Source organism: Lathyrus oleraceus, chromosome 7, assembly GCF_024323335.1.
Source record: "Lathyrus oleraceus cultivar Zhongwan6 chromosome 7, CAAS_Psat_ZW6_1.0, whole genome shotgun sequence".
NCBI lineage: Eukaryota > Viridiplantae > Streptophyta > Magnoliopsida > Fabales > Fabaceae > Lathyrus > Lathyrus oleraceus.
Window position 1 is genome coordinate 176,773,270 of NC_066585.1, and position 27,503 is coordinate 176,800,772.

Sequence of the window (27,503 nt, forward strand, 5' to 3'; positions counted from 1 at the left end):
ACAAAAATTATATCCTAAACAGAACATATCCAACTAGTGGCATATCAATTTTCATGCAATTTGGACTAATGGAACCATGGGAATTAAATCAACATGTTGTGGCATGCAAAAATCAACCTAAACTAGGTCACAAAACAAGTGTCAATTTCAATCAATTGCAAAACAGTGATGACAAATGGGAAATGAATGGGACCAAAGCTAAACTACACCTAAACATGTTAGGAAACACTCCATCAAATTTCACATTCATATGATACAGTATGAGCATTTCATGAGACATGGAAGTCAACTAGTCAAGCAAAGACCAAAAATGTCTAACCAGCAATCAAAAATCTCAATTAAATGGAAAATGAATCAAAAATTCATACAAAAATTCATGGTGAAACTAGACATATACAAGACACAGCATGCAAAATTTGAGATCAATTGGAAAAGCCTAGGCATGTCAAATAAATTCATGAAATTGACCTAACCTAGTGTGACACAAATTGTCACACTCAAAAAGAATAAATCATATCTACCAATCCAGACATCCAAAAATCACAAATGATATACCAAAATCTCCAGAAATGTGTCAAGAATCAGCATGTGAAATTTCATTCAATTTGGATAACGCATTGAGCATTTCACAATGAAAATGGTAAAACATGCAAAAAAATGCACACAAGTCAAAGATCCCTAGGCCAGGTCAACAATTCACCATGCACAACTTGTGAAATCATGCTCATAAAAAACTAGAGAAAAAATAGGATCCATCAAAAAAATCCTCACTATTTTCTGATTAGCCAATAATTATTTATGATTTTTCTAAGTTTGAAATGAATTATGCAATATTTATTTAAGTTGTGTTAATTAATTAAATGTTTTAATGGCATTGTCACAATTTCCGTGTTACAGACCAAAACACTGCGTTTCAATAATTGAGATGGAGGCGTGTGATTGGTTGGATTCGCGCGGCAAACAGCTTTTGAAATTGGCGCAAGAGAACAATGGATCAAACGCCTAATTTTCCAGAAATCTTCTTCATCTTCATCGAGTTTTCCCAGAATTGCTCAAGAACATAAGAACACTCAATCTCAACGAAAATCAACATGCGAATATCCGTTGGAAAGGTCTGAGAACGTAGAGTACGAATATGAGCTTGATTTTGTCTAACTATTCCTAAATCTTTTGGATCGACTCGATTAGGTTTTCACATCAATTCTTAAAATCAAAATATCTCGATCTATGTTTCACCAATTTACAAACCAATTGCATCATGATAAACTATATCAAACACACTACAAAACGCCTATAAACATTCACCAAATTATGAAATTCGAAAATTCACCTTGAATCAATGGCAGTGTGGAATTTCGTGTTCTTGCGCTCCAATTTCCAAAAACAGATGCAGTAGAGGATATAGGATGTTGACTGAAGTGCTTTGCTTGGCTCGAATTTGCTCCTAGTGCAAGAAAACTTCAAATGCCATTGATGAACCTCACATGAACAGTTGCGAATGGTGAGGCTCTTGATGATGAATTGCCAAAACAGTCCAAGAAGGAGATCCAAGGAATAGGCAGCAAAAAGAATTTTCGAATTTGATGAAGAATTGAAGTAGTTTTGTGGATTTTTGCTCTTGTGTGTTCTTGAGAATTTTGGAGAATTTGGAGCCAAAAGTTTGTTGAATTCTTGTGAAATGTGATTCTAATCAGAAGTTAGTTAGGATTATGAATATATACTTCCATCTAATCAAGCTTTAATCACCTAATTAACAAAGTGCAATGGTAATTAGCATATGTCATTTTCAAAGCAAGGGCAAAAATGCCATTTCACCATGGGGCCCATGACAGCTCATTGACAGCTCATACACTCTCAAAATGACATGTGTGATCTGTTGCAACTTGTCCCATGGCCATTGGATGTGTAATTTGGATTTTCACTATGTCATGGCACTTTATGCATTTTTCAAGTGAAGTCCAAAATTGACTTGTTCAAATATTGCACCTTGACATGTTATGACCATTCCAACCATTTTCAAATTGCATTTGTGAGGTGTTGCAAAAATCCCCATTCCAAAATTCTCATTATTTCTCAACTTGGACCATTTTGCCCCTGGATTTTTAACTGTACACTTGAAAAATGACTTTTTGCATTGACCATTTTTGATGAAATCCAATTATGCACCATGAAAGTACATGTCAAATGGAGTTTGTACATAAAAAGATCATCCAATTTGGACACTCCATGTGGAAGTTATGCCCCTCTGATTATGGGTCATTTTTGAAATTGAATGGACCATAACTTGTCAACCATACATAGGAATTTCAAGTTCTTGGATTTTTTGGAAAGGTGAGACCAAGATCTACAACTTTCATGTTGAACAAATTTTCATTTGGAGCTTCCTTGGACATGTAATTCTGAGGTGAAAAACTTTCCATTTTTGGAAACTTCCATTACAAGTCACTTTCCATTTTTGGCAACTTTTTGTCTGACTTGATTTTCTTCATTTTTGAGCTTTGCCATGTCAAATAACACTTGTTCCAACATGAATGAAGTGCATCCAACTCTCTCCCACCTCCAAATCCATACAATCAAGCACAGTTGACCACAGTTGACTTTTTCAACTAATAGATGAATTAGGCAATGCACTGATCAATCTGAGCCCCAATCTTCTGATGAAATGGCTAAAGGGTGAAACCCTAGCCTCAATAAGCACAATACAACCACATTATGATCCCCATCTCTATCACAGACCTCATCTCCATACCCTGCCCTGATTGGCCCAATGCAACTGATTAGGGTTGACCAGTGGTCAAAACCCTAATCTCAAGGAATATAATCAGTCACTTGATGATGACAAACCATGATGATGATGATGAATCATTGTAAACAAGATGAAGATCAATATCCTTTGAGAATCATGAAACCCTAATTCATAGCCCAATCCTCATATGGCTAATGATCAGTCCAATGAAACCCTAGCTTGCACATGACCTCTCTATCTTCTGATCAAGACTTGTGAGGATGACTTGCACAATGTAACCACATGATATGCAGTATGCAATGCCTAATGACCTAAAAATGTATGCAATATGTTATGCTAGTCCCAAGAGAGGAGGGCAAATTTTGAGGTGTTACAGTACGACATTGGAAGAGTGTCGAAATGTCGGTCCATCGTCCTTCGCCTTTGTTGATAGGCGGGTCTGTTACCCGGTTGTTGTGGTTGGTACTGAGCTGGTTGACGCTGGGGTTGTTGCTGTTGTAGTGGTGCTGCAGCTGGAATGGTCACAACCGCAACATACGGTTGTTGATGATAGTTCTGAAAGTCATTCCCTCAGTTACCCCTGTTCTGATAAGAAGATATGGCACTTGCATCCCCTTCTCTCCTCTTTTGTCCCTGAATGAACGACTTCTTCACCCCTGATGAAGATCCACCTCCACTCTGGGTCTTGTATGTCCTCAGGTAATTCTCCACCCTCTCTCTGGTAGAGACTACATCAGCAAAGTTGGAGGCATTGCAACCCACCAGGCGCTCCAAATAAGGTCCAGGCAGAGTGTTCATGAACATGTTAGCCATTTCCTTCTCCAACATAGGAGGTTGAACACGGGAAGCTATTTCTCTCCAGCGTTAAGCATATTCCCTGAAGCACTCATTGCTTTTAAGAGACAGATTCTGAAGTTGAGTTCTATCCGGAGCCATGTCTGCATTATACTGATACTGCTTCACGAAAGCCTCAGCCAACTCCCTCCAGCAGCGGATGTGGGCTCTGTCCAGCCTCATATACCATTCCAGGGATGCCCCAGCTAGGCTATCCTGGAAAAAGTACATAAGCAACTTTTCATCGTCAGAGTATGCAACCATCTTACGGAAATAGGCTTGCACATGGGTCTTTGGGCAAGAGTTGCCACTGTATTTGTCAAATATTGGGACCTTGAATTTCGGTGGCACCCTCACGCCTGGGACCAATCCCAAGTCAACAACGTCCACTCCCAGAGGATTCTGTCCTTCCACTGCCTTCAACCTCTCTTCCAGTCTCCGAAACATAGGGTTCATACCATGACTCATACCAAAGTCCTCCTGAAGCAAGGGGAACTGATCCTCCTGATCATCATGGACAGGTTGTTGACCGGATGTGACATGTAGGATCGGGGTAGGCCCCGGTCCACTGGGTCCATTAACCTCTCCAGCTGGAGGATCAGTCAACGTCTCTGGTTGGTAGTGGCGGGATTCCTCTGCATCGTCTGCCTGAGCTCTTGCTGTCCCTGAGCCACCCCCTAAACCACATCCATGAATTGGTTCATGCGGATCTTCATCTCAGCGAACTCTGCTTGTAGGCTTTCCATTGCTCTCTGGTGGTTTCTGCGGGTACCGTACCGGTGAATGCCTGAGTCAGCTATCCTGCTAGTGGAACACCAAACAAACTGAGAACATTGCGGCAGTACCTGTTATGCAAGACATGCTGATGGACATGCAAATGTGATGACATGTTTATCAATTCCAAGGGCATTCTACCCCCTTGATTCCAGTCTCACATTTGATAAACAATGTAAGAAGAAAACCCCGACTAGAATCAAGAAGAAGGTATGAACCCCTGGTAATGGATAAACATGTGTTAAATGATATGAATGCAAAATGATGTGAATGCAATGCAGTGGTATGTCAATCAGGATTGTTGTATCACGAAGCACAGGAACTTTAGCATGAATCGGAACCGGGAACCATAGAATACAAGTGTCAACTTAGAACTCATACTTCTGAACCAACGGTGACCAATAAGAACCGAACAAAAGTCACCAATAGGATAAGTCACCTTCAGTACCTGTGAATGATTCATTCCCGCCCCACTCACGGGTGTAATCTAGGCCAGGGTAAGGTCAAGAGAAACGCAGGATAAACAATCCTTTCAAAAATATCATCATATGCACACCAGGTGTATGCAACGATAATACTCCATCAGAATCTGAACTGCTCGTGATACCATGTTCCGCTAAGTGGCGCCATACCACCCGCTTCCCATGAATCACTTTATTCCTAGGTGTCCTAAAGTTCACTCATAGCCTGTGTATTGGGCCTTTTACCTCTTGTGATTCCCACCCAACAGTGAAACAAATACACAACCAGCACAGTATGCATGAGACAGTAAAGCGCACATAGGATGCTATGCAAGCAGATAAGTATGCAAAACAATAAATAAATAACACACAATAGACAAAAAACAGACAAATGCTAGGAAAGGCCCACTAGGGAAAATAAGTCCCCAGCAGAGTCGCCAGCTGTCGCAACCTAAAAAATATAGTATGCGAAAAAACACCCGGCGAGAAAGAAATGACAGAAGAGTCGCCACCGTGCGTTATTTATCCCAAAGGATGGAAAGGAAACGCTCGAAGTAAACCTGGGAGAAAGGAAAGGAAAAGACAAGGTCTCATAACCAAATCTTGGGTTCGGGAGCCGATTATGCGAAGGGAAGGTATTAGCACCCCTACGCATCCGTAGTACTCTACGGGATCCACTTTTGTTGTTCTTGTCTAAAGGGTGCGTGTATATCTAATGTACTACTTACTAAAAGGGGGGTCAAAAGAAAATGACTCGCACGGATTCCGCATCCACTGTATACGTATCTCATCTGAATATGAGAATCAGAGTCTTCGTAGCTCGGCTACCTAGGGGTTAAAGAGGAGTGTGCTCGCTAAGACATCGCGTCTTATGCCTATGTATCTCATCTGGAATGAGAATCAGAGCAAGCCGTAGTTCGGTTACCTACGGGTTAAGGGTTGTGCTTTTGGGTGAATGACGTTACTATGCAATCTACCGGATGCTCGACCTTTGGAGACTTACTCGCCTGTAGTAGAAGGAGTTAACGTGTTCTTCGGAGAAGAAAAATCAATGAGTTTGTTTGTGTTTTAGGAATGATCATGCAAAAAGGAAGTCCTAGACGAAGGAACAGTGCTACCTTAATTGACATGCAAACGAGAGACTATACGAAGCCTAGCAATCCTATGGGGAGACGATCACACCATACAAAACAAACATGCATAAAGTAAAATGCCACCAAGGGGGCTCAAACATACATGGGTAGGGCTTTAGTCAAGAGGGGTCATATCAACCTCGACAAACAAGCCATGGAAGGGTAATCAAACGGGCTCTTAACCACTGACATTGAATGTTAGGGTGAGCAGATTAAAAGGGTAATGAGGATAAGACCTCATAGCTCTTAACCCTGGACAAGGTGAGCTCATGACAAAAAGTGGGGATTCAAAAAGGTGGAACCCTCTCCACTGACTGACCGGACAAAAGATCTTGGGCTTTTGTTCTGAAGCATCGACACGTAGTGTGATCTTAAAGAACGACACACTGAATAACGGGGGATTGACTACTAATCCCTTTTATCCGTCAATTGCCTCGGAGGGAGGTCTTTAGCACTGATGCCTCTTCTTGGAGGTCTTTGGGCACAAAAGTAAACAAACAAAAGAAAACATTGCCTCCTATTGAGGTCTTCCAGCTAAGGAAGCGGTAAAATGCGGGAAAGATAAAGGATCAAGAGATCTACCACACGGATAAAGATCCGAAGTAATAACAGCTAAAGAAATAAGAAACCCAGAGATCTCTCGAGCTGGCACCATCAAAGAAAGCAAGTCAATACAGGTAATCGGAATAAATCTCCAAATGGTATCCCACAAATAAAGTGGAATGCCAAGCAAGCTATCCTTTCAGGAGTCATGTGAGCCCTCACAAAAAACTCAACAAACAGGTTAGAGTGACAAGATGGGGCGCAATCAAGAGTTGCCCTAAATCAAAATGTAACCACCTGAATCATGCCATTAAAATTCACAAAAAGAGCTCACAAAAAGCAACCAAGTGTAGGAGGCCTAAACCTCTTGTCAAACACATGCATCAAAAGGGTATCAAAATTCAAAGTATAAAGTAGTGGAAATAGGGCATACCTGATTGGGGAGGATCGATTGAAATTGAATTACATTGTTGGCTTTGCAGAACAATCTTAGGGTTTATATGAGAGGGAATTGGTTCTTTGCAGATGAGTTCCCTTCAGTCTTTAGAGGTTGCTCTGAACTCTGTTAGCTCTTCTCTCACTATCTTTTTCCCAGGGTTTTTTGGGAGATGGAAGTCTAGAATTTATAATCTGATTTTTGTGACTTTGTGGGCTCAAAAGAGAGAGGTCCAAGTCCAAGATTTTTCTGTTATATTTTATTTATTTATTTATTTATTCGTTACCTTTTTTTCGTTTTTTCGTTTTTTTTTCGTTTTTTCGTTTTTTTTTTTCGAAACGCGTGGGCTTCGCCTAGCGAGCATGACAGTTCAAGAAATTCCTCTGAGCGTAGGTGATTCTGGTGGCTTTTCTTGGGACTCGCTAGGCGACCCATTTTGCTCGCCTAGCGAGCATGACAGCTCATGAACAAACTTTTGCTCCTTCAAGATTAACGTTTCGACTGATGAATAGACCCCATTTGAACATAATGGAAGTATCTCAAGCCATTCCCCTGTGTTGACTGATCACCCAGATAGGACCCACAAAGTGTCTTGGATGACATTCAAGCTTCTTGGATCTGATTCTGATTGATATGATGAAATGCAATATGAAATGTTAAATGACCTAAAAATGAATGTATGAATGAGGGGGGCAAATTTTGGGGTATTACACAACCCTACATGAACTAGGAAGAGGAGCTCTTGGTGAAAGAAGGGAAAAGGTCCTTCTCCAAAAAGGCCATTAAAGTGTAGTTAGGGTGGTGTCAAAATCGCTTCAAACGTGCGAAGAAAGCAATCAAAATCCAATATTACAAGTGCATAGTTAAAGGTAATGACCACAAAGAGGTCCATCTCTCTCATGGTAGCTAAAGACGAGTCCATATTACATCAACTTTGAATCGGGTTTTCACCTAGAGGCATGGAAGGTGCGCCAACCCTTGATCGGGCACGACCCTAAAGATGTCCAATAAAACTGAGCATGACCTCGAAAAATAAGCTATCTCTCATAGCAATGAACTTTAGACTTAACACGACAACATACAATTAAAGTCACGACAACTACCAGTCAAACACATGGTTTAACATTATCATTCGCTTCATCCGTTTGAACATCATCATTCACTTCATCCAATTCAAAATCACGCTTCACTTCGACCAATTTAACATTCACACTAAAAATAGTTTTGAGAAACATATCTAGGTGCACCATATTTAATATCATTAATAACAGAAAAAAAATAATGTTAAAAATTAAACTAACAGAACAATCCGGATATGCACATCCGAACCATATCAAACTTTGTCCGAAGATGCTTATTCGGATTCAATAACCATTTTTAAGCTCATAAACAAGATTAATGCAAAGAATGAATGATGAAATGAATGAACTTCATCTCCAATTCCAGCTTGTTTTGTTCTCTATGATGTGATGTAATACAAAAATGATATTCTCGTGTTGAAAAGGTGAGTGAGAATAAAATAAACTTTTAAAAAGGTTTTGAAAATGGAGTGTTATTTGGAGAAGAACATCATGCAAGGTGGTGTTTTATCCAATTTTCTGTTGGTCATTTCCGGCATCTTCGAAAATTAACAATATTTTTGAATTTTCAAGGATGTGAAAAGCACCACCAAAGATGGAAATAGTCGGTAGAAGTGAACATGATTAGTCAATTGAGGCATCAATAATTTGTGCCACAAGAAGAATGAACTTATCATAATGTTGGGGGAGTTTTTCTCTCTAGGGAGCATTGAATATTGTGGGTAAAGCAACACCTTTGTGAGAGACACACCACATATTCACCCAAAACCTTAAGGTGATAGGTGGGTGGGTTCTCTCACTTATAAATGCTCAAGTCTCCATATTTCTAACCAATGTGGGACTATTACCCATACTACTCACACTTGATATATTCTCAACACTCCCCCTCAAGTGTGAGTCTACAATACTCCCCCTCAAGTGAAAGCTTTTCTGCGGAACGTTTCTTATTCACCACATTGACGCCATTGACACTCTTCAACGGAACGTTTCTTATTCACCATACTGGCGCCGTTTGACTTTCGATACAAGTAAGTCGGTCTCTTTCTGAAACCAAAGGCTCGTGATACCATTTGTTGGGGGAGTTTTTCAATGGGGAACACTGAACATTTTGGGACTTATTTTCTTGAAGCAAGACCTTTGTGAGAGACACACCACATATTCACCTAAAACCTTAAGGTGATAGGTGAGTGGGTTCTCTCACTTATAAGAAGTCACACAATGTTCAATGCTCCATAGTGAAAAACTCCCCCAATAAATGGTGAAAAACTCCCCCAACAAATGGTATCACAGCCATTTGGTTTCAGAAAGGGACCGGATTACTTGTATCGAAAGTCAACGGCTCCAGGATGGTGAATAAAAAACGTTATGTTGAAGAGTGTCAACGACACCAGTGTGACGAATAAGAAACGTTCCGTGCGATACAAGAGTTTGTGGAAGTAAAAAGAGTTGGAGCATTGTGGACTCACACTTGAGGGGGAGTGTTGAGTAATATAGATAATAATCTCACATTCGTTAAAAATATGAAAACTTGTGCATTTATAAGTGAGAGAACCCACTCACCTATCACCTTAAGGTTTTAGGTAAATATGTGGTGTGTCTCTCACAAAGGTCTTGCTCCAAGAAAAGAAGTCTCACAGTGTTCAATGCTCCCAATGAAAAACTCCCTCAACACATAATATACGAATACTAGGATGGTAGTTTAGATTTTTCATCTTTTTCGAGGAGGAAGCATTTTGTCGTGGAAGTTGAGTTCACATCTAGTTTGGGATCTTATGGTTTAGGGGACCTGAATGTTATTATAATGTGGCTTATGAATATTCAACTAACAACAACTATTTTGAAAATTTTCAATCTGCAAAACAAAGTTTTGAATCACAATATTCTGAACTATATGGTTAACTGGGAAATTGATACTGTATTTCATATGTACTTTAAACACAAGTTTATTCACATAAAATTCTGGAAAATACAAAACACATTACATGATTTCATTCTTTTTCTTTCATACACACAGTTCAGAAACACACAAGAAACACATGCTAAGCATTAGAATAAAGAAGAGTATGCCATTCTAACACAGAACTCGTTGTGCCCTTAACCAGAAATATCAATGGTCTTAATCTCAGGTTTCTTAACCTCTTGTTTAGGAAATGTCACAGTGAGAACACCATTCTCCAGGTTTGCTTTGACTTGATCCATTTTAGCATTCTCTAGTATTCTGCTGCTACGCTCCACCCGATGCCATTGATCATTCTTATCTTCTTTCTCAACTTTTCTCCCTCCACTTATCTGAAGAACGCTATCATCTTCAATCTCCACCTTCACTTCCTCCTTCTTCAGTCCAGGAAGATCGGCCTTGAACACATGCGCTTCTGGAGTCTCCTTCCGGTCCACACGTGTGCTCAAGAATGCTGAATTTTCAGGAAAAGAATTGGAGAATGGAAAATCTTTGAATGGATCCCAAACATCAAGGGGGAATGGATCGAAAGCATTTCTCCTTCTGCCACCTAAGAAACTCAGAATCATCGGCATCTTCTCTTTAAATTCGTTGATGATTGTTATGAATCTTGATGATTTATAATTCTTTGATGCTTCCTTTTTTTGTGTAGTTGTCATCTAAGGTTATAAATAGTATTTCACATTTCATTAATTTGTATTACTGTTTTATGATTTTGAATCAAGCATGACAGTTCATGAACAAGTTTTTGCTCCTTCAAGATTAACGTTTGGCTGATGAATAGACCCCATTTGAACATGTTGGAAGTATCTCAAGCCATTCCCTTGTGTTGACTTATCACCCAGATAGGACCCACAAAGTGTCTTGGATGACATTCAAGCTTCTTGGATCTGATTCTGATTGATATGATGAAATGCAATATAAAATGTTAAATGACCTAAAAATGAATGTATGAATGAGGGGGGCAAATTTTGGGGTATTACAGTTGCCCCTATTCAATCAACTGGAGACTCGAAAAGAAGATAGCAGCGGCTTTCGCACTTTCGGGGTATCAAGGGATTGAATACAATAAAAGCCTGAAAATTGGCACTGAAGTGAAGCGAAGTAACAATGCCTGTCAGAATCGGCAAAGAGGTGGTCTTGAAAGAAGAATCCGTCTGGTACGGTGAGAGTTAGTCTGAATACCGAAAAAGAATGTTAACCTGGATACCAAAATAAATGGTAACACAGAAGTAACCATGGCTTGAATGCCGCTCATCAGTCTGAATACTGGAAATGACTTCGATCTGAACATCGGAAGATATGAGATTATTAATATCGGTCTGAACACCGAGAGGCTGGCCTGAATGCCACAAGTTGCGTCGACCTGAATGTCGGAAACTTATTCGATCTGAACATCGGAAAACTGGCCTGAATGCCACTTCGATCTGAATATCGGAAAATTGGCCTGAATGCCACTTCGATATGAATATCGGAAAATTGGCCTGAATGCCACAAGTTGCATCGACCTGAACGTTGGAAACTTGGCCTGAATGCCACAAGTTGCATCGACCTGAACGTCGGAAACTTCTTCGATCCGAACATCGGAAAACTGGCTTGAACGCCACTTCGGTCTGAATACCGGAAACTAGCCTGAATGCCACAAGTTGCATCGACCTGAATGTCGGAAACTTCTTCGATCTGAACATCGGAAAATTGGCCTGAATGCCACTTCGGTCTGAATACCGGAAAAACTTCATGCCTGTCAGCATCGGAAGAAATAGGGAAAGATAATAGAGGCGGCGCATGGGCCAATGACACTTGCTAGGGATAATAAAGGTAAGTCATGAACAATCTTCAGTCTGAGTACTGGAAACAACTTCTGGCTTATCACTTGGGATACCGAGAATGTTTTATGCTTACATGCGTATGTTTGAATTTTTCAATGGCGTAATGCTCCATGAAAATGGAAATGCTACGCAATTTGGGAGGATGCAATGCAATATGATTCTACATGCAGGGATGCGAAATGCTGGGTAGAATGCCAAGCCGAGGCAAGGGAATCTGCTGGGGAAATGATCACCATCTTCTGGACCCTGGCAAGGCTGTTGGAAATGCACAGCGCAAAGAACTCTGTGGGGAAATGACCCGCCACACGGTGTTCTAGCAATGACGAAATACCGAGACTCTGACTGGGGTGAGAACGGCACTGAAAACCTGCTGTTGGGGAAAGCGATAGTGGTTCTGGCAACCATAATCTGCGAGAGAGACGACTTAGCAGGGGAAGCAAACACCGATACGGTACCGAGATTTTGCTTCAAGGAAAGAGACCATGGATCTGGTGTCGAGATCATCGATCTGGCATCGAACCCTGAGGAGCAGCCGCTTCTGCTGGGAAGATACAGTCTGGCACTATCAACTCCGTTGGGGATATATAGTCTATCACTGATCATGCCCACTCTTCGATCTAAAGCACTTAACATTTACAGCAATTTTAAATTTTTATTAAACATGTACCTGTAAAGCTCTTATGTTTCATGATGCAATGTTTATCAAAAATTCGGACGTCATTTTTGCAAACAAAACAGTAAAATGAAAATGCAAACAGAGATATACTGAATAACATGATTTTATTGATTGAATGGCCTCTGAATAGGCATTTACATCAGGAAGCAATCCCTGGAAAGAGGTAATCGCACAAAAGATAAAAACAGAAATTAATCTAATGGCAATGTGAAATGGATTTCTATTGGGTTCCAATTCTGCTATGACTTGCTCGTCTTCAAGATCCTCCAGATGATCAGCTTTCTGAAAAGAGTGATTGGACTGTTTCCTATCCTTCAAAAGTTTCCAGTCATTGACACGAGATGAGATTCAGAACTACTCAGAACGCAGTCATTCGTTTAATCCCTAACTTTTGCCTGGATCGCCCTTTTCGGGTTTTCAATCCACCGGGATACCCATTTTTGCCTAAGTTGCCTTTTCAGGTTTTCAACTTACCAGGTGTACGATATTTTCATTTTTAATCCCTAATTTTTGCCCGAATCTTTTCATTTTCTTGGTTCGTCGGGATGCCCATTTTTTGCCTGGATTATTCTTTTTTACTGTCCAACAGGTCTATTTTATGCGAAGTATTTTTTAACTGCGTCTGAGTTCACATGGGAAGTGAAGTTTTCACCATCCATAGTTGCAAGTATTAAGGCCCCACCATCAAAAACCTTGGTGACAATATACGGTCCATCATAGTTAGGAGTCCACTTGCCCCTGTGATCTGTCTGAGGAGGAAGGATCCTTTTCAACACCAAATCTCCGACTTGGAAACATCGAGGATGCACTTTCTGATCAAAGGCTCTCTTCATCCGACTCTGATACAACTGCCCATGATAAATGGTTTCCATTCGCTTCTCTTCGATAAGACTCAACTCATTAAACCTTGTCCGAATCCATTCAGCTTCGTCTAACTTGACATCCAACAGGACTCTTAGAGAAGGAATCTCCACTTCAACAGGTAGGACTGCTTCCATACCATACACAAGGGAGTAAGGGGTTTCCCCGGTCGATGTACGTACTGAAGTACGGTACCTATGCAAGGCGAAGGGTAGCATCTCATGCCAATCTCTGTACGTAACGACCATCTTCTGCACAATCTTCTTTATGTTCTTATTTGCCGCCTCAACAACATCGTTCATCTTAGGGCGGTAAGGGGAAGAATTGTGATGCTGAATGTTGAAGTTCTGGCACAACTCCTTCATCATTTTGTTGTTGAGATTAGAACCATTATCAGTAATGATTCTTTCGGGAATCCCATAGCGACAAATGATTTCTTTCTTGATGAAACGGGCAACCACATGTCTGGTGACATTCGCGAACGATGCTGCTTCGACCCACTTGGTGAAATAGTCGATGGCAACAAGGATGAAGCGATTCCCATTGGAGGCAGTCGGCTCAATCTTTCCAATCATATCGATGCCCCACATAGCAAAAGGCCACGGCGAAGACATCACATTCAAAGGATTTGGCGGCACATGTACCTTATCAGCATAAATCTGGAATTTATGACACTTCTGAGCATATTTGAAACAATTAGATTCCATGGTCATCCAGTAATAACCCGCTCTCAACAATTTCTTAGCCATTGCATGTCCGCCGGCATGAGTACTGAAGGAGCCTTCATGAACTTCCTGCATTAACATGTCTGCTTCGTGTCTATCCACGCATCTAAGCAGAACCATGTCGAAGTTCCTCTTATACAGCACATCGTCTTTGTTCAAGAAGAAACTGCCTGCCAATCTTCTCAAAGTCTTTCTATCATTGTTGGATGCCTCTGCAGGGTACTCTTGATTCTTCAGAAAGCGCTTGATGTCGTGATACCAGGGCTTGTCGTCAACTACCAGTTCAACAGCAAACACATACGCGGCCCTGTCGAGGCGCATCACATCGATCCTGGGAGCGTGGTTCCACCGAATCACGTTGATCATGGAGGATAGAGTAGCAAGAGCATCTGCCATCTGGTTTTCGTCACGAGGTATATGATACAACTTTACTATCGTGAAGAAAGTCAACAGTCTTCTCGTGTAATCTCTGTAAGGGACCAGATTGGGCTGGAGGGTGTTCCAATCACCATTCACTTGATTGATCACTAGAGTTGAATCTCTGAAGATGTCTAGAGTCTTGATTCTCAAATCAATGGCTTGCTCAATACCCAAGATACAGGCTTCATATTCAGCTTCATTATTTGTGCACTCAAAAGTCAGACGAGCGGTGAAAGGCATGTGGGCACCTTTCAGAGTGGTAATGATAGCACCAATTTCGCTTCCTCTTGCATTGATAGCCCCATAAAACAACAAAATCCATTTTTCGTCTGGATTAGGTCCCTTCTCAACAACTGGCTCTTCGCAGTCTTTCATCTTGAGGAACATGATGTCTTCATCTGGAAAATCAAACTTCATCGGCTCGTAATCTTCAACCGACTGTTGAGCAAGATAGTCTGACAGAATACTCCCCTTGATGGCTTTCTAGGATGTATACTGGATGTCGTACTCTGTCAGTACCATTTGCCAACGAGCAACCCTTCCGGTGAGAGCTGGCTTCTCAAATATATATTTGACTGGATCCATCTTGGAGATCAGTAAGGTTGTGTGAGACAGCATGTATTGTCTCAATCGCTTAGCAGCCCATGCAAGTGAAGCATAACATGTCTTTTCAAGCATTGAGTATCTCGACTCGCAATCTGTGAATTTCTTACTCAGGTAGTAGATGGCATGATCTTTCCTACCTGTCTCGTCGTGTTGACCGAGAACACAACCCATGGAATTGTCTAGTACTGTCAAATACATAAGCAGCGGTCTCCCTGGGACCGGAGGCATAAGGATAGGAGGATTCTGCAAATACTCTTTTATCTTCTCGAAAGCCCTTTGGCAATCATCATTCCACCTGATAGCCTGATCTTTTCTCAGCAACTTGAATATTGGCTCACACGTGGCTGTTAGGTGAGAGATGAACCTTGCAATGTAGTTCAACCTCCCTAAGAAACCACGAACTTGTTTCTCTGTTCTTGGCTCAGGCATTTCCTGTATCGCTTTCACTTTGGCCGGATCCACCTCAATCCCTTTTTCACTAACAATAAAACCCAGCAGTTTTCCAGATCTCACCCCGAAAGTACACTTGTTCGGATTAAGCCTCAGCTTGAATTTCCTCAAATGCTCAAACAGTTTCTGCAAATTCACCAAATGTTCTTCTTCTGTCTGAGATTTGGCAATCATATCATCAACATAAACCTCGATTTCATGATGAATCATATCATGGAACAGAGTCACCATTGCTCGTTGATATGTTGCTCCGGCATTTTTCAGACCAAACGGCATCACCTTGTAGCAGAAGGTGCCCCATGGGGTTATGAAAGTTGTCTTCTCCATGTCTTCTGGCGCCATCTTAATTTGGTTATAGCCAGAAAAGCCATCCATGAAGGAGAATATCGAGAACTGAGCTGTGTTATCCACCAAAACGTCAATGTGAGGTAATGGGAAATCATCTTTAGGACTAGATCTGTTCAGATCCCGGTAGTCAACATACATTCGTACCTTTCCATCCTGCTTAGGTACTGGAACGATATTTGCAACCCATGGCGGATAATTTGTGACTGCTAGAAACCCTGCATCCAACTGTTTTTGCACTTCTTCCTTTATCTTGACAGCCATCTCTGGTCTTGTTCTTCTGAGCTTCTGCTTGACCGGAGGACAACCTTCTTTGAGAGGCAAATGGTGTACCACAATATCTGTGTCAAGCCCTGGCATGTCCTGATAAGACCAAGCAAAGATGTCGACATACTCTTGTAGCAATTCAATCAACCCCTTCTTCACATTATCTTCCAAAGCAGCCCCTATCTTGATTTCTCTCTTGACGTCCTCGGTGCCGAGATTAATCACTTCCACAGACTCTTGATGCGGTTGAATGACCCTTTCTTCCTGTTTTAATAGCCTGGTAAGTTCTTCAGGGAGTTCACAGTCTTCATCACCCTCTTCTTCAGCTTGAAAGATCGGATTTTCAAAGTCGAAGCGAGCCATAACAGAATCGTTATCAATAGGATCCAGTGATGTGCATCTGGATGAGTAATGGTATATGCTTATGAGTGTGAAAAAATGAAAACTAAACAAAACATTGCCAAATATTTTTTGATTTTTGAAAACTGCAAAAATGGAAAAACAGTGAACGAAATATTTGAATGCAAAAAGACGTCCTTTATTGATGATAAAAAATGCAGGTATTCGCATAGATGAGCCCTACAATGAGTCATTACGCCCTGGGCGGAACGTAAGACTTGGATATGCATGAATAAACAAAGAAAATTACTCCTCCAGAAAAGTGACTTGGACAATCTCCTCAAAAGACCAATTGTTGATGACTTCACTCGGGATCCTCGGACGCACCCAGTTATCCATGTCGCAATCACTATCCCCATCTTCATCGTTGACCGCAGAGACCTGGCCATATGATTTGGCTTCTCCTTCAACCATGTTAACATTTGCCCCACCATGCTGTGGCATGGGATTGTTGACGACATTAGGAGCCGATGCAAGGTCGATAGCCTTTGAATCTATGAGGTCCTGAACTACGTGCTTAAAAGCTTTGTAGTTCTCAATATTGTGGCCAGGTGCCCCAGAGTGGAAGCTACACCTAGCGTTGGCGTCGTAACCCGCCGGAAGCCTACCGACAGGAGGAGCCAGAGTGCGAAACTGCACCAGTTGTAGTTGTTGAAGACTAGAAAGCAACTGAGCGTACGACATTGGAAGAGTGTCGAAATGCCGGTCCATCGTCCTTCGCCTCTGTTGATAGGCGGGTCTGTTACCCGGTTGTTGTGGTTGGTACTGAGCTGGTTGACGCTGGGGTTGTTGCTGTTGTAGTGGTGCTGCAGCTGGAATGGTCACAACCGCAACATACGGTTGTTGATGATAGTTCTGAAAGTCATTCCCTCGGTTACCCTTGTTCTGATAAGAAGATATGGCACTTGCATCCCCTTCTCTCCTCTTTTGTCCCTGAATGAACGGCTTCTTCACCCCTGATGAAGATCCACCTCCACTCTGGGTCTTGTATGTCCTCAGGTAATTCTCCACCCTCTCTCCGGTAGAGACTACATCAGCAAAGTTGGAGGCATTGCAACCCACCAGGCGCTCCAAATAAGGTCCGGGCAGAGTGTTCATGAACATGTTAGCCATTTCCTTCTCCAACATAGGAGGTTGAACCCGGGAAGTTGTTTCTCTCCAGCGTTGAGCATATTCCCTGAAGCACTCATTGCTTTTAAGAGACAGATTCTGAAGTTGAGTTCTATCCGGAGCCATGTCTGCATTATACTGATACTGCTTCACGAAAGCCTCAGCCAACTCCCTCCAGCAGCGGATGTGGGCTCTGTCCAACCTCATATACCATTCCATGGATGCCCCAGCTAGGCTATCCTGGAAAAAGTACATAAGCAACTTTTCATCGTCAGAGTATGCAACCATCTTACGGAAATAGGCTTGCACATGGGTCTTCGGGCAAGAGTTGCCACTGTATTTGTCAAATATTGGGACCTTGAATTTCGGTGGCACCCTCACGCCTGGGACCAATCCCAAGTCAACAACGTCCACTCCCAGAGGATTCTGTCCTTCCACTGCCTTCAACCTCTCTTCCAGTCTCCGAAACATAGGGTTCATACCATGACTCATACCAAAGTCCTCCTGAAGCAAGGGGAACTGATCCTCCTGATCATCATGGACGGGTTGTTGACCGGATGTGACATGTAGGATCGGGGTAGGCCCCGGTCCACTGGGTCCATTAACCTCTCCAGCTGGAGGATCAGTCAACGTCTCTGGTTGAGTAGTGGCGGGATTCCTCTGCATCATCTGCCTGAGCTCTTGCTGTCCCTGAGCCACCCCCTAAACCACATCCATGAATTGGTTCATGCGGATCTTCATCTCAGCGAACTCTGCTTGTAGGCTTTCCATTGCTCTCTGGTGGTTTCTGCGGGTACCGTACCGGTGAATGCCTGAGTCAGCTATCCTGCTAGTGGAACACCAAAAAAACTGAGAACATTGCGGCAGTACCTGTTATGCAAGACATGCTGATGGACATGCAAATGCGATGACATGTTTATCAATTCCAAGGGCATTCTACCCCCTTGATTCCAGTCTCACATTTGATAAACAGTGTAAGAAGAAAACCCCGACTAGAATCAAGAAGAAGGTATGAACCCCTGGTAATGGATAAACATGTGTTAAATGATATGAATGCAAAATGATGTGAATGCAATGCAGTGGTATGTCAATCAGGATTGTTGTATCACGAAGCACAGGAACTTCAGCATGAATTCGGAACCGGGAACCATAGAACACAAGTGTCAACTTAGAACTCATACTTCTGAACCAACGGTCACCAATAAGAACCGAACAAAAGTCACCAACAGGATAAGTCACCTTCAGTACCTGTGAATGATTCATTCCCGCCCCACTCACGGGTGTAATCTAGGCCAGGGTAAGGTCAAGAGAAACGCAGGATAAACAATCCTTTCAAGAATATCATCATATGCACACCAGGTGTATGCAACGATAATACTCCATCAGAATCTGAACTGCTCGTGATACCATGTTCCGCTAAGTGGCGCCATACCACCCGCTTCCCATGAATCACTTTATTCCTAGGTGTCCTAAAGTTCACTCATAGCCTGTGTATTGGGCCTTTTACCTCTTGTGATTCCCACCCAACAGTGAAACAAATACACAACCAGCACAGTATGCATGAGACAGTAAAGCGCACATAGGATGCTATGCAAGCAGATAAGTATGCAAAACAATAAATAAATAACACACAATAGACAAAAAACAAACAAATGCTAGGAAAGGCCCACTAGGGAAAATAAGTCCCCAGCAGAGTCGCCAGCTGTCGCAACCTAAAAAATATAGTATGCGAAAAAACACCCGGCGAGAAAGAAATGACAGAAGAGTCGCCACCGTGCGTTATTTATCCCAAAGGAGGGAAAGGAAACGCTCGAAGTAAACCTGGGAGAAAGGAAAGGAAAAGACAAGGTCTCGTAACCAAATCTTGGGTTCGGGAGCCGATTATGCGAAGGGAAGGTATTAACACCCCTACGCATCCGTAGTACTCTACGGGATCCACTTTTGTTGTTCTTGTCTAAAGGGTGCGTGTATATCTAATGTACTACTTACTAAAAGGGGGGTCAAAAGAAAATGACTCGCACGGATGCCGCATCCACTGCATACGTATCTCATCTGAATATGAGAATCAGAGTCTTCGTAGCTCGGCTACCTAGGGGTTAAAGAGGAGTGTGCTCGCTAAGACATCGCGTCTTATGCCTACGTATCTCATCTGGAATGAGAATCAGAGCAAGCCGTAGTTCGGCTACCTACGGGTTAAGGGTTGTGTTTTTGGGTGAACGACGTTACTACGCAATCTACCGGATGCTCGACCTTTGGAGACTTACTCGCCTGTAGTAGAAGGAGTTAACGTGTTCTTAGGAGAAGAAAAATCAATGAGTTTGTTTGTGTTTTAGGAATGATCATGCAAAAAGGAAGTCCTAGACGAAGGAACAGTGCTACCTTAATTGACATGCAAACGAGAGACTATACGAAGCCTAGCAATCCTATGGGGAGACGATCACACCATACAAAACAAACATGCATAAAGTAAAATGCCACCAAGGGGGCTCAAACATACATGGGTAGGGCTTTGGTCAAGAGGGGTCATATCAACCTCGACAAACAATCCATGGAAGGGTAATCAAACGGGCTCTTAACCACTGACATTGAATGTTAGGGTGAGCAGATTAAAAGGGTAATGAGGATAAGACCTCATAGCTCTTAACCCTGGACAAGGTGAGCTCATGACAAAAAGTGGGGATTCAGAAAGGTGGAACCCTCTCCACTGACTGACCGGACAAAAGATCTTGGGCTTTTGTTCTGAAGCATCGACACGTAGTGTGATCTTAAAGAACGACACACTGAATAACGGGGGATTGACTACTAATCCCTTTTATCCGTCAATTGCCTCGGAGGGAGGTCTTTAGCACTGATGCCTCTTCTTGGAGGTCTTTGGGCACAAAAGTAAACAAACAAAAGAAAACATTGCCTCCTATTGAGGTCTTCCAGCTAAGGAAGCGGTAAAATGCGGGAAAGATAAAGGATCAAGAGATCTACCACACGGATAAAGATCCGAAGTAATAACAGCTAAAGAAATAAGAAACCCAGAGATCTCTCGAGCTGGCACCATCAAAGAAAGCAAGTCAATACAGGTAATCGGAATAAATCTCCAAATGGTATCCCACATATAAAGTGAAATGCCAAGCAAGCTATCCTTTCAGGAGTCATGTGAGCCCTCACAAAAAACTCAACAAACAGGTTAGAGTGACAAGATGGGGCGCAATCAAGAGTTGCCCCAAATCAAAATGTAACCACATGAATCATGCCATTAAAATTCACAAAAAGAGCTCACAAAAGCAACCAAGTGTAGGAGGCCTAAACCTCTTGTCAAACACATGCATCAAAAGGGTATTAAAATTCAAAGTATAAAGTAGTGGAAATAGGGCATACCTGATTGGGGAGGATCGATTGAAATTGAATTGAACTGTTGGCTTTGCAGAACAATCTTAGGGTTTATATGAGAGGGAATTGGTTCTTTGCAGATGGGTTCCCTTCAGTCTCTGGAGGTTGCTCTGAACTCTGTTAGCTCTTCTCTCACTATCTTTTTCCCATGGTTTTTTGGGAGATGGAAGTCTAGAATTTATAACCTGATTTTTGTGACTTTGTGGGCTCAAAAGAGAGAGGTCTAAGTCCAAGATTTTTCTGTTATATTTTATTTATTTATTTATTTATTTATTTATTTATTCGTTTCCTTTTTTTCGTTTTTTCATTTTTTTTCATTTTTTTTTCTTTTCGTTTTTTCGTTCTTTTTTTCGAAACGCGTGGGCTTCGCCTAGCGAGCATGACAGTTCAAGAAATTCCTCTGAGCGTAGGTGATTCTGGTGGCTTTTCTTGGGACTCGCTAGGCGACCCATTCTGCTCGCCTAGCGAGCATGACAGCTCATGAACAAACTTTTGCTCCTTCAAGATTAACATTTTGATTGATGAATAGACCCCATTTGAACATAATGGAAGTATCTCAAGCCATTCCCTTGTGTTGACTGATCACCCAGATAGGACCCACAAAGTGTCTTGGATGACATTCAAGCTTCTTGGATCTGATTCTGATTTATATGATGAAATGCAATATGAAATGTTAAATGACCTAAAAATGAATGTATGAATGAGGGGGGCAAATTTTGGGGTATTACACAACCCTACATGAACTAGGAAGAGGAGCTCTTGATGAAAGAAGGGAAAAAGTCCTTCTCCAAAAAGGCCATTAAAGTGTAGTTAGGGTGGTGTCAAAATCGCTTCAAACGTGTGAAGAAAGCAATCAAAATCCCATATTACAAGTGCATAGTTAAAGGTAATGACCACAAAGAGGTCCATCTCTCTCATGGTAGCTAAAGACGAGTCCATATTACATCAACTTTGAATCGGGTTTTCACCTAGAGGCATGGAAGGTGCGCCAACCCTTGATCGGGCACGCCCCTAAAGATGTCCAATAAAACTGAGCCTGACCTCGAAAAATAAGCTATCTCTCATAGCAATGAACTTTAGACTTAACACGACAACATACAATTAAAATCACGACAACTACCAGTCAAACACATGGTTTAACATCATCATTCGCTTCATCCGTTTGAACATCATCATTCACTTCATCCAATTTAAAATCACGCTTCACTTCGACCAATTTAACATTCACACTAAAAATAGTTTTGAGAAACATATTTGGGTGCACCATATTTAATATCATTAATAACAGAAAAAAATAATGTTAAAAATTAAACTAACAGAACAATCCGGATATGCACATCCGAACCATATCAAACTTTGTCCGAAGATGCTTATTTGGATTCAATAACCATTTTTTAGCTCATAAACAAGATTAATGCAAAGAATGAATGATGAAATGAATGAACTTCATCTCCAATTCTAGCTTGTTTTGTTCTCTATGATGTGATGTAATACAAAAATGATATTCTCGTGTTGAAAAGGTGAGTGAGAATAAAATAAACTTTTTAAAAGGTTTTGAAAATGGAGTGTTATTTGGAGAATAACATCATGCAAGGTGGTGTTTTATCCAATTTTCTGTTGGTCATTTCCGGCATCTTCGAAAATTAACAATATTTTTGAATTTTCAAGGATGTGAAAAGCACCACCAAAGATGGAAATAGTCGGTAGAAGTGAACATGATTAGTCAATTGAGGCATCAATAATTTGTGCCACAAGAAGAATGAACTTATCATAATGTTGGGGGAGTTTTTCTCTCTAGGGAGCATTTAATATTGTGGGTAAAGCAACACCTTTGTGAGAGACACACCACATATTCACCCAAAACCTTAAGGTGATAGGTGGGTGGGTTCTCTCACTTATAAATGCTTAAGTCTCCACATTTCTAACCAATGTGGGACTATTACCCATACTACTCACACTTGATATATTCTCAACACTCCCCCTCAAGTGTGAGTCTACAATACTCCCCCTCAAGTGAAAGCTTTTCTGCGGAACGTTTCTTATTCACCACATTGACGCCATTGGCACTCTTCAACGGAACGTTTCTTATTCACCATACTGGCGCCGTTTGACTTTCGATACAAGTAAGTCGGTCTCTTTCTGAAACCAATGGCTCGTGATACCATTTGTTGGGGGAGTTTTTCAATGGGGAACACTGAACATTTTGGGACTTATTTTCTTGGAGCAAGACCTTTCTGAGAGACACACCACATATTCACCTAAAACCTTAAGGTGATAGGTGAGTGGGTTCTCTCACTTATAAGAAGTCACACAATGTTCAATGCTCCATAGTGAAAAACTCCCCCAATAAATGGTGAAAAACTCCCCCAACAAATGGTATCACAGCCATTTGGTTTCAGAAAGGGACCGGATTACTTGTATCGAAAGTCAACGGCTCCAGGATGGTGAATAAAAAACATTATGTTGAAGAGTGTCAACGGCGCCAGTGTGACGAATAAGAAACGTTCCGTGCGATACAAGAGTTTGTGGAAGTAAGAAGAGTTGGAGCATTGTGGACTCACACTTGAGGGGGAGTGTTGAGTAATATAGATAATAATCTCACATTCGTTAAAAATATGAAAACTTGTGCATTTATAAGTGAGAGAACCCACTCACCTATCACCTTAAGGTTTTAGGTAAATATGTGGTGTGTCTCTCACAAAGGTCTTGCTCCAAGAAAAGAAGTCCCACAGTGTTCAATGCTCCCAGTGAAAAACTCCCTCAACACATAATATACGAATACTAGGATGGTAGTTTAGATTTTTCATCTTTTTCGAGGAGGAAGCATTTTGTCGTGGAAGTTGAGTTCACATCTAGTTTGGGATCTTATGGTTTAGGGGACCTGAATGTTATTATAATGTGGCTTATGAATATTCAACTAACAACAACTATTTTGAAAATTTTCAATCTGCAAAACAAAGTTTTGAATCACAATATTCTGAACTATATGGTTAACTGGGAAATTGATACTGTATTTCATATGTACTTTAAACACAAGTTTATTCACATAAAATTCTGGAAAATACAAAACACATTACATGATTTCATTCTTTTTCTTTCATACACACAGTTCAGAAACACACAAGAAACACATGCTAAGCATTAGAATAAAGAAGAGTATGCCATTCTAACACAGAACTCGTTGTGCCCTTAACCAGAAATATCAATGGTCTTAATCTCAGGTTTCTTAACCTCTTGTTTAGGAAATGTCACAGTGAGAACACCATTCTCCATGTTTGCTTTGACTTGATCCATTTTAGCATTCTCTGGTATTCTGCTGCTACGCTCCACCTGATGCCATTGATCATTCTTATCTTCTTTCTCAACTTTTCTCCCTCCACTTATCTGAAGAACGCTATCATCTTCAATCTCCACCTTCACTTCCTCCTTCTTCAGTCCAGGAAGATCGGCCTTGAACACATGCGCTTCTGGAGTCTCCTTCCGGTCCACACGTGTGCTCAAGAATGCTGAATTTTCAGGAAAAGAATTGGAGAATGGAAAATCTTTGAATGGATCCCAAACATCAAGGGGGAATGGATCGAAAGCATTGCTCCTTCTGCCACCTAAGAAACTCGGAATCATCGGCATCTTCTCTTTAAATTCGTTGATGATTGTTATGAATCTTGATGATTTACAATTCTTTGATGCTTCCTTTTTTTTGTGTAGTTGTCATCTAAGGTTATAAATAGTATTTCACATTTCATTAATTTGTATTACTGTTTTATGATTTTGATTATGTCAATGAAATTAGCTTAGTACTTCATATCTAAAAAAAAATTCTAGGAAAGGATGTACATAAAAGATGAGTTTTAAATACATTCAAGAAAAAGATGATTAAAATAAAACTAATTTTTATCTAGAATACAAAAGCGACATAGACAGACAAAACTAGTTGAGTTTTTCTTGCTCTAAACCATTTATGCGGAATGGAACTGTGAATGAGTTCAAAGGCCCCTCAAGAAATGTTGGTACAGGCATACTTGATGGAAGATTAGGCAGTGAAACTTCAAAATTAAGCACTTGAATAGCTTGTCTTATTGAAGGCCTATTATTAGGATCAGGGTGAGCACACCAAAGACCAACAATCATCAAACACTTTATTTGTTCCTCATCAAAATCTCCACTTAGTCTTGGATCCACTGCTTCAACAATACTCCCTCTTCCATATAACCCCCAAACCCACTCCACAATGTTTATTTCATTTTCTTGAGTCTTACTTTCTATAGGTTTTCTTCCACAACCTATCTCTAAAGCAACAATTCCAAAACTATACACATCTGTTTCTTTACTAGCCCTTCCAATGGTAGCACATTCAGGAGCTATGTATCCCATAGTCCCTGCTAAAGCTGTTGTTTGTCCACCTTTTGAATGATCCACAAACCTTGCTAGACCAAAATCTCCAAGTTTTGCATTAAACTCTGAATCCAACATTATGTTGCTTGCCTTTATGTCTCTATGTATAACACATTGTTCCCATTCTTCATGCAGATATAGCAATGCAGAAGCCAAGCCTCTAGCTATTCGATATCTAACACCCCATTTCAAAAAGCTTTCTTTTTTGAAAAGATGAATGTCTAAACTACCATTTGGCATGTACTCATATACAAGCAATAGCTTTTTCCTTTCATGACACCAACCAATCAATTGCACTAGATTTCTATGCCTTAATTTGCTAATAATTGTTACTTCTGATGCAAACTCCTTTATCCCTTGATGAGAATCTTCTGACACCCTCTTAATAGCAACATAAGATTTTGTATCTTTAAGAAAACCTCTATAAACACCTCCAAATCCTCCTTGTCCAAGTTTATGCTCATCTTTGAAATTATTAGCCGCATGTGCTAGTTCTGCATATGTATACTTCTTGGGTCCTGCCCCTCTTCCAAAATCCTCACCCATGTACTCTTCAAATTCACCATCTTCCTCTTCTTTTCCTTTCTTCCACTTTTTCCACAAAACAACTGAAACAAAACCCAACACCCCAAACAAAACGAATCCACCAATTCCCGATCCGGCTACTAGCCCTGCCTTGGCCTTTTTCTTCTTACTAGTAGATGTGTTGAAGGATGGAGAACTTGCAAATGGGTCCTGTGTGTTTGTTTTGTTGCTATCTTGTTGTGCTTCCAAAGTTGAGCTAAAATCCCAAGAAGAGATACTATGAATAGCAGTTGCATTTCCTGTGGCAGCTGAGAAACCAACTGTAACAAACTCTGGCAGATAAAGTCTGAGATCAACTATGGCAGATAAATGTTGTTTCACAGTGGTAGAAGTTACATTACTAAAACCAGTGAATATAATACTTAGATTTAGTGAACTAGCATTGTAACTGATCCAAGCCTCATTGAGTCTACCTTGTTTGATATCAGCCAACCATGTCACGTTAGCAACCGATCTCATAGAGTTGATGTCGATTCCAGCATGTTCAAGAGGCGGATCCCAGCGGTTCCGATAGATATCAAACTCCACAGCAACAAATGGATTTTCAGTTGAGTTCAATGCTTGGTTATCAAGAGTTAAACCCATAGATCCTCCTTTTGTTGCATTAGGCTTCTTTGAACCAGAAGGTTGAAGGAAGAATGCAATCCCATCTCCATATTTGTTTCTATTCTGTGAATTTATAGTAAAGGTAAAATGAGATGTGAAATCTGTGAGATTGTTTGTAGTTTTGTTCCAAAGGTGGATAGGTTGGTAATATGTTGCTCTACCAATGCTTCCATTCATGAGCTTACCTTGTTGGTTTATTGTAAGTTGGATAGCTGATGAAGCAGGATTTGCTGATCCTTCATAGATTATGGTTTTGTCATTAGGATCAAAACTGGTGAAGTTAAAGGTCAAAGAGAATGCAAATGGAATCATGAAGTTCAAGAGTAAGAAAATAGATAACAAGACATGCATTATTTTTGGTGCGGCAAAAGCCATTATTGGGAACTATGGTTCAGCGGAAGTTTGCAGAGATGAAACTGCAAGAGTGAAACTACTTTATGAGCTTCCTATGGGCAGCCATTGTTTACTAACCATTCGTCCTATCTTTTTCTTTTCCAAATGATTATTACTATAGTTTATTGCCACTTGTAAGCATAACACCAAAAAAAATTCTAGAATAAAAACATCGCTATGAAAAAGCTGATATCCCGAATAGATGTTGACTCTGACACATCAACATCAATAATAATTTCAAAAAATAAATAAATTAAAAATAATTTCAAACGTGTGTCCAACTCGACATGTTTTTTCTAAGGTATGGGTTTGCTTAACTCGACGACGGTTGTTAAACTGCTTAGATGACACAATTTGCAAAGTTGTAAAAGAGATTATTGAACCCAAGTGGTTATTCCAATTGATTGAGAATATTTGGGGAGATTGATAAGTAAAGATTATTATTATTAGTTTTTCTGGAATTATATTATGATAATTAATAAATCTAGGTTCCTT

At 40.8% G+C, this 27,503-nt stretch overlaps 3 protein-coding genes across 3 annotated transcripts in view; all 3 read right to left on the bottom strand.

Annotated features, from left to right (window-relative positions):
• LOC127105430 (L-type lectin-domain containing receptor kinase IX.1) overlaps window positions 1-27,109 on the bottom strand; it is a 95,262-nt gene extending 68,153 nt beyond the window's left edge. The window contains exon 1 of the mRNA XM_051042615.1: window positions 26,357-27,109. Within this exon, the coding sequence (XP_050898572.1) occupies window positions 26,357-26,990 (634 nt within the window). The 5' untranslated portion in view covers window positions 26,991-27,109. The remainder of the gene's footprint in view (window positions 1-26,356) is intronic.
• LOC127105434 (18.2 kDa class I heat shock protein-like) lies at window positions 10,101-10,538 on the bottom strand. The gene has a single exon (XM_051042618.1). The coding sequence runs from the start codon at window positions 10,536-10,538 to the stop codon at window positions 10,101-10,103; it is 438 nt and encodes a 145-aa protein (XP_050898575.1).
• On the bottom strand, window positions 24,156-24,659 carry LOC127105431 (18.2 kDa class I heat shock protein-like). The gene has a single exon (XM_051042616.1). The coding sequence runs from the start codon at window positions 24,657-24,659 to the stop codon at window positions 24,222-24,224; it is 438 nt and encodes a 145-aa protein (XP_050898573.1). The 3' UTR covers window positions 24,156-24,221.
• Window positions 27,110-27,503: the final 394 nt, after the last annotated feature.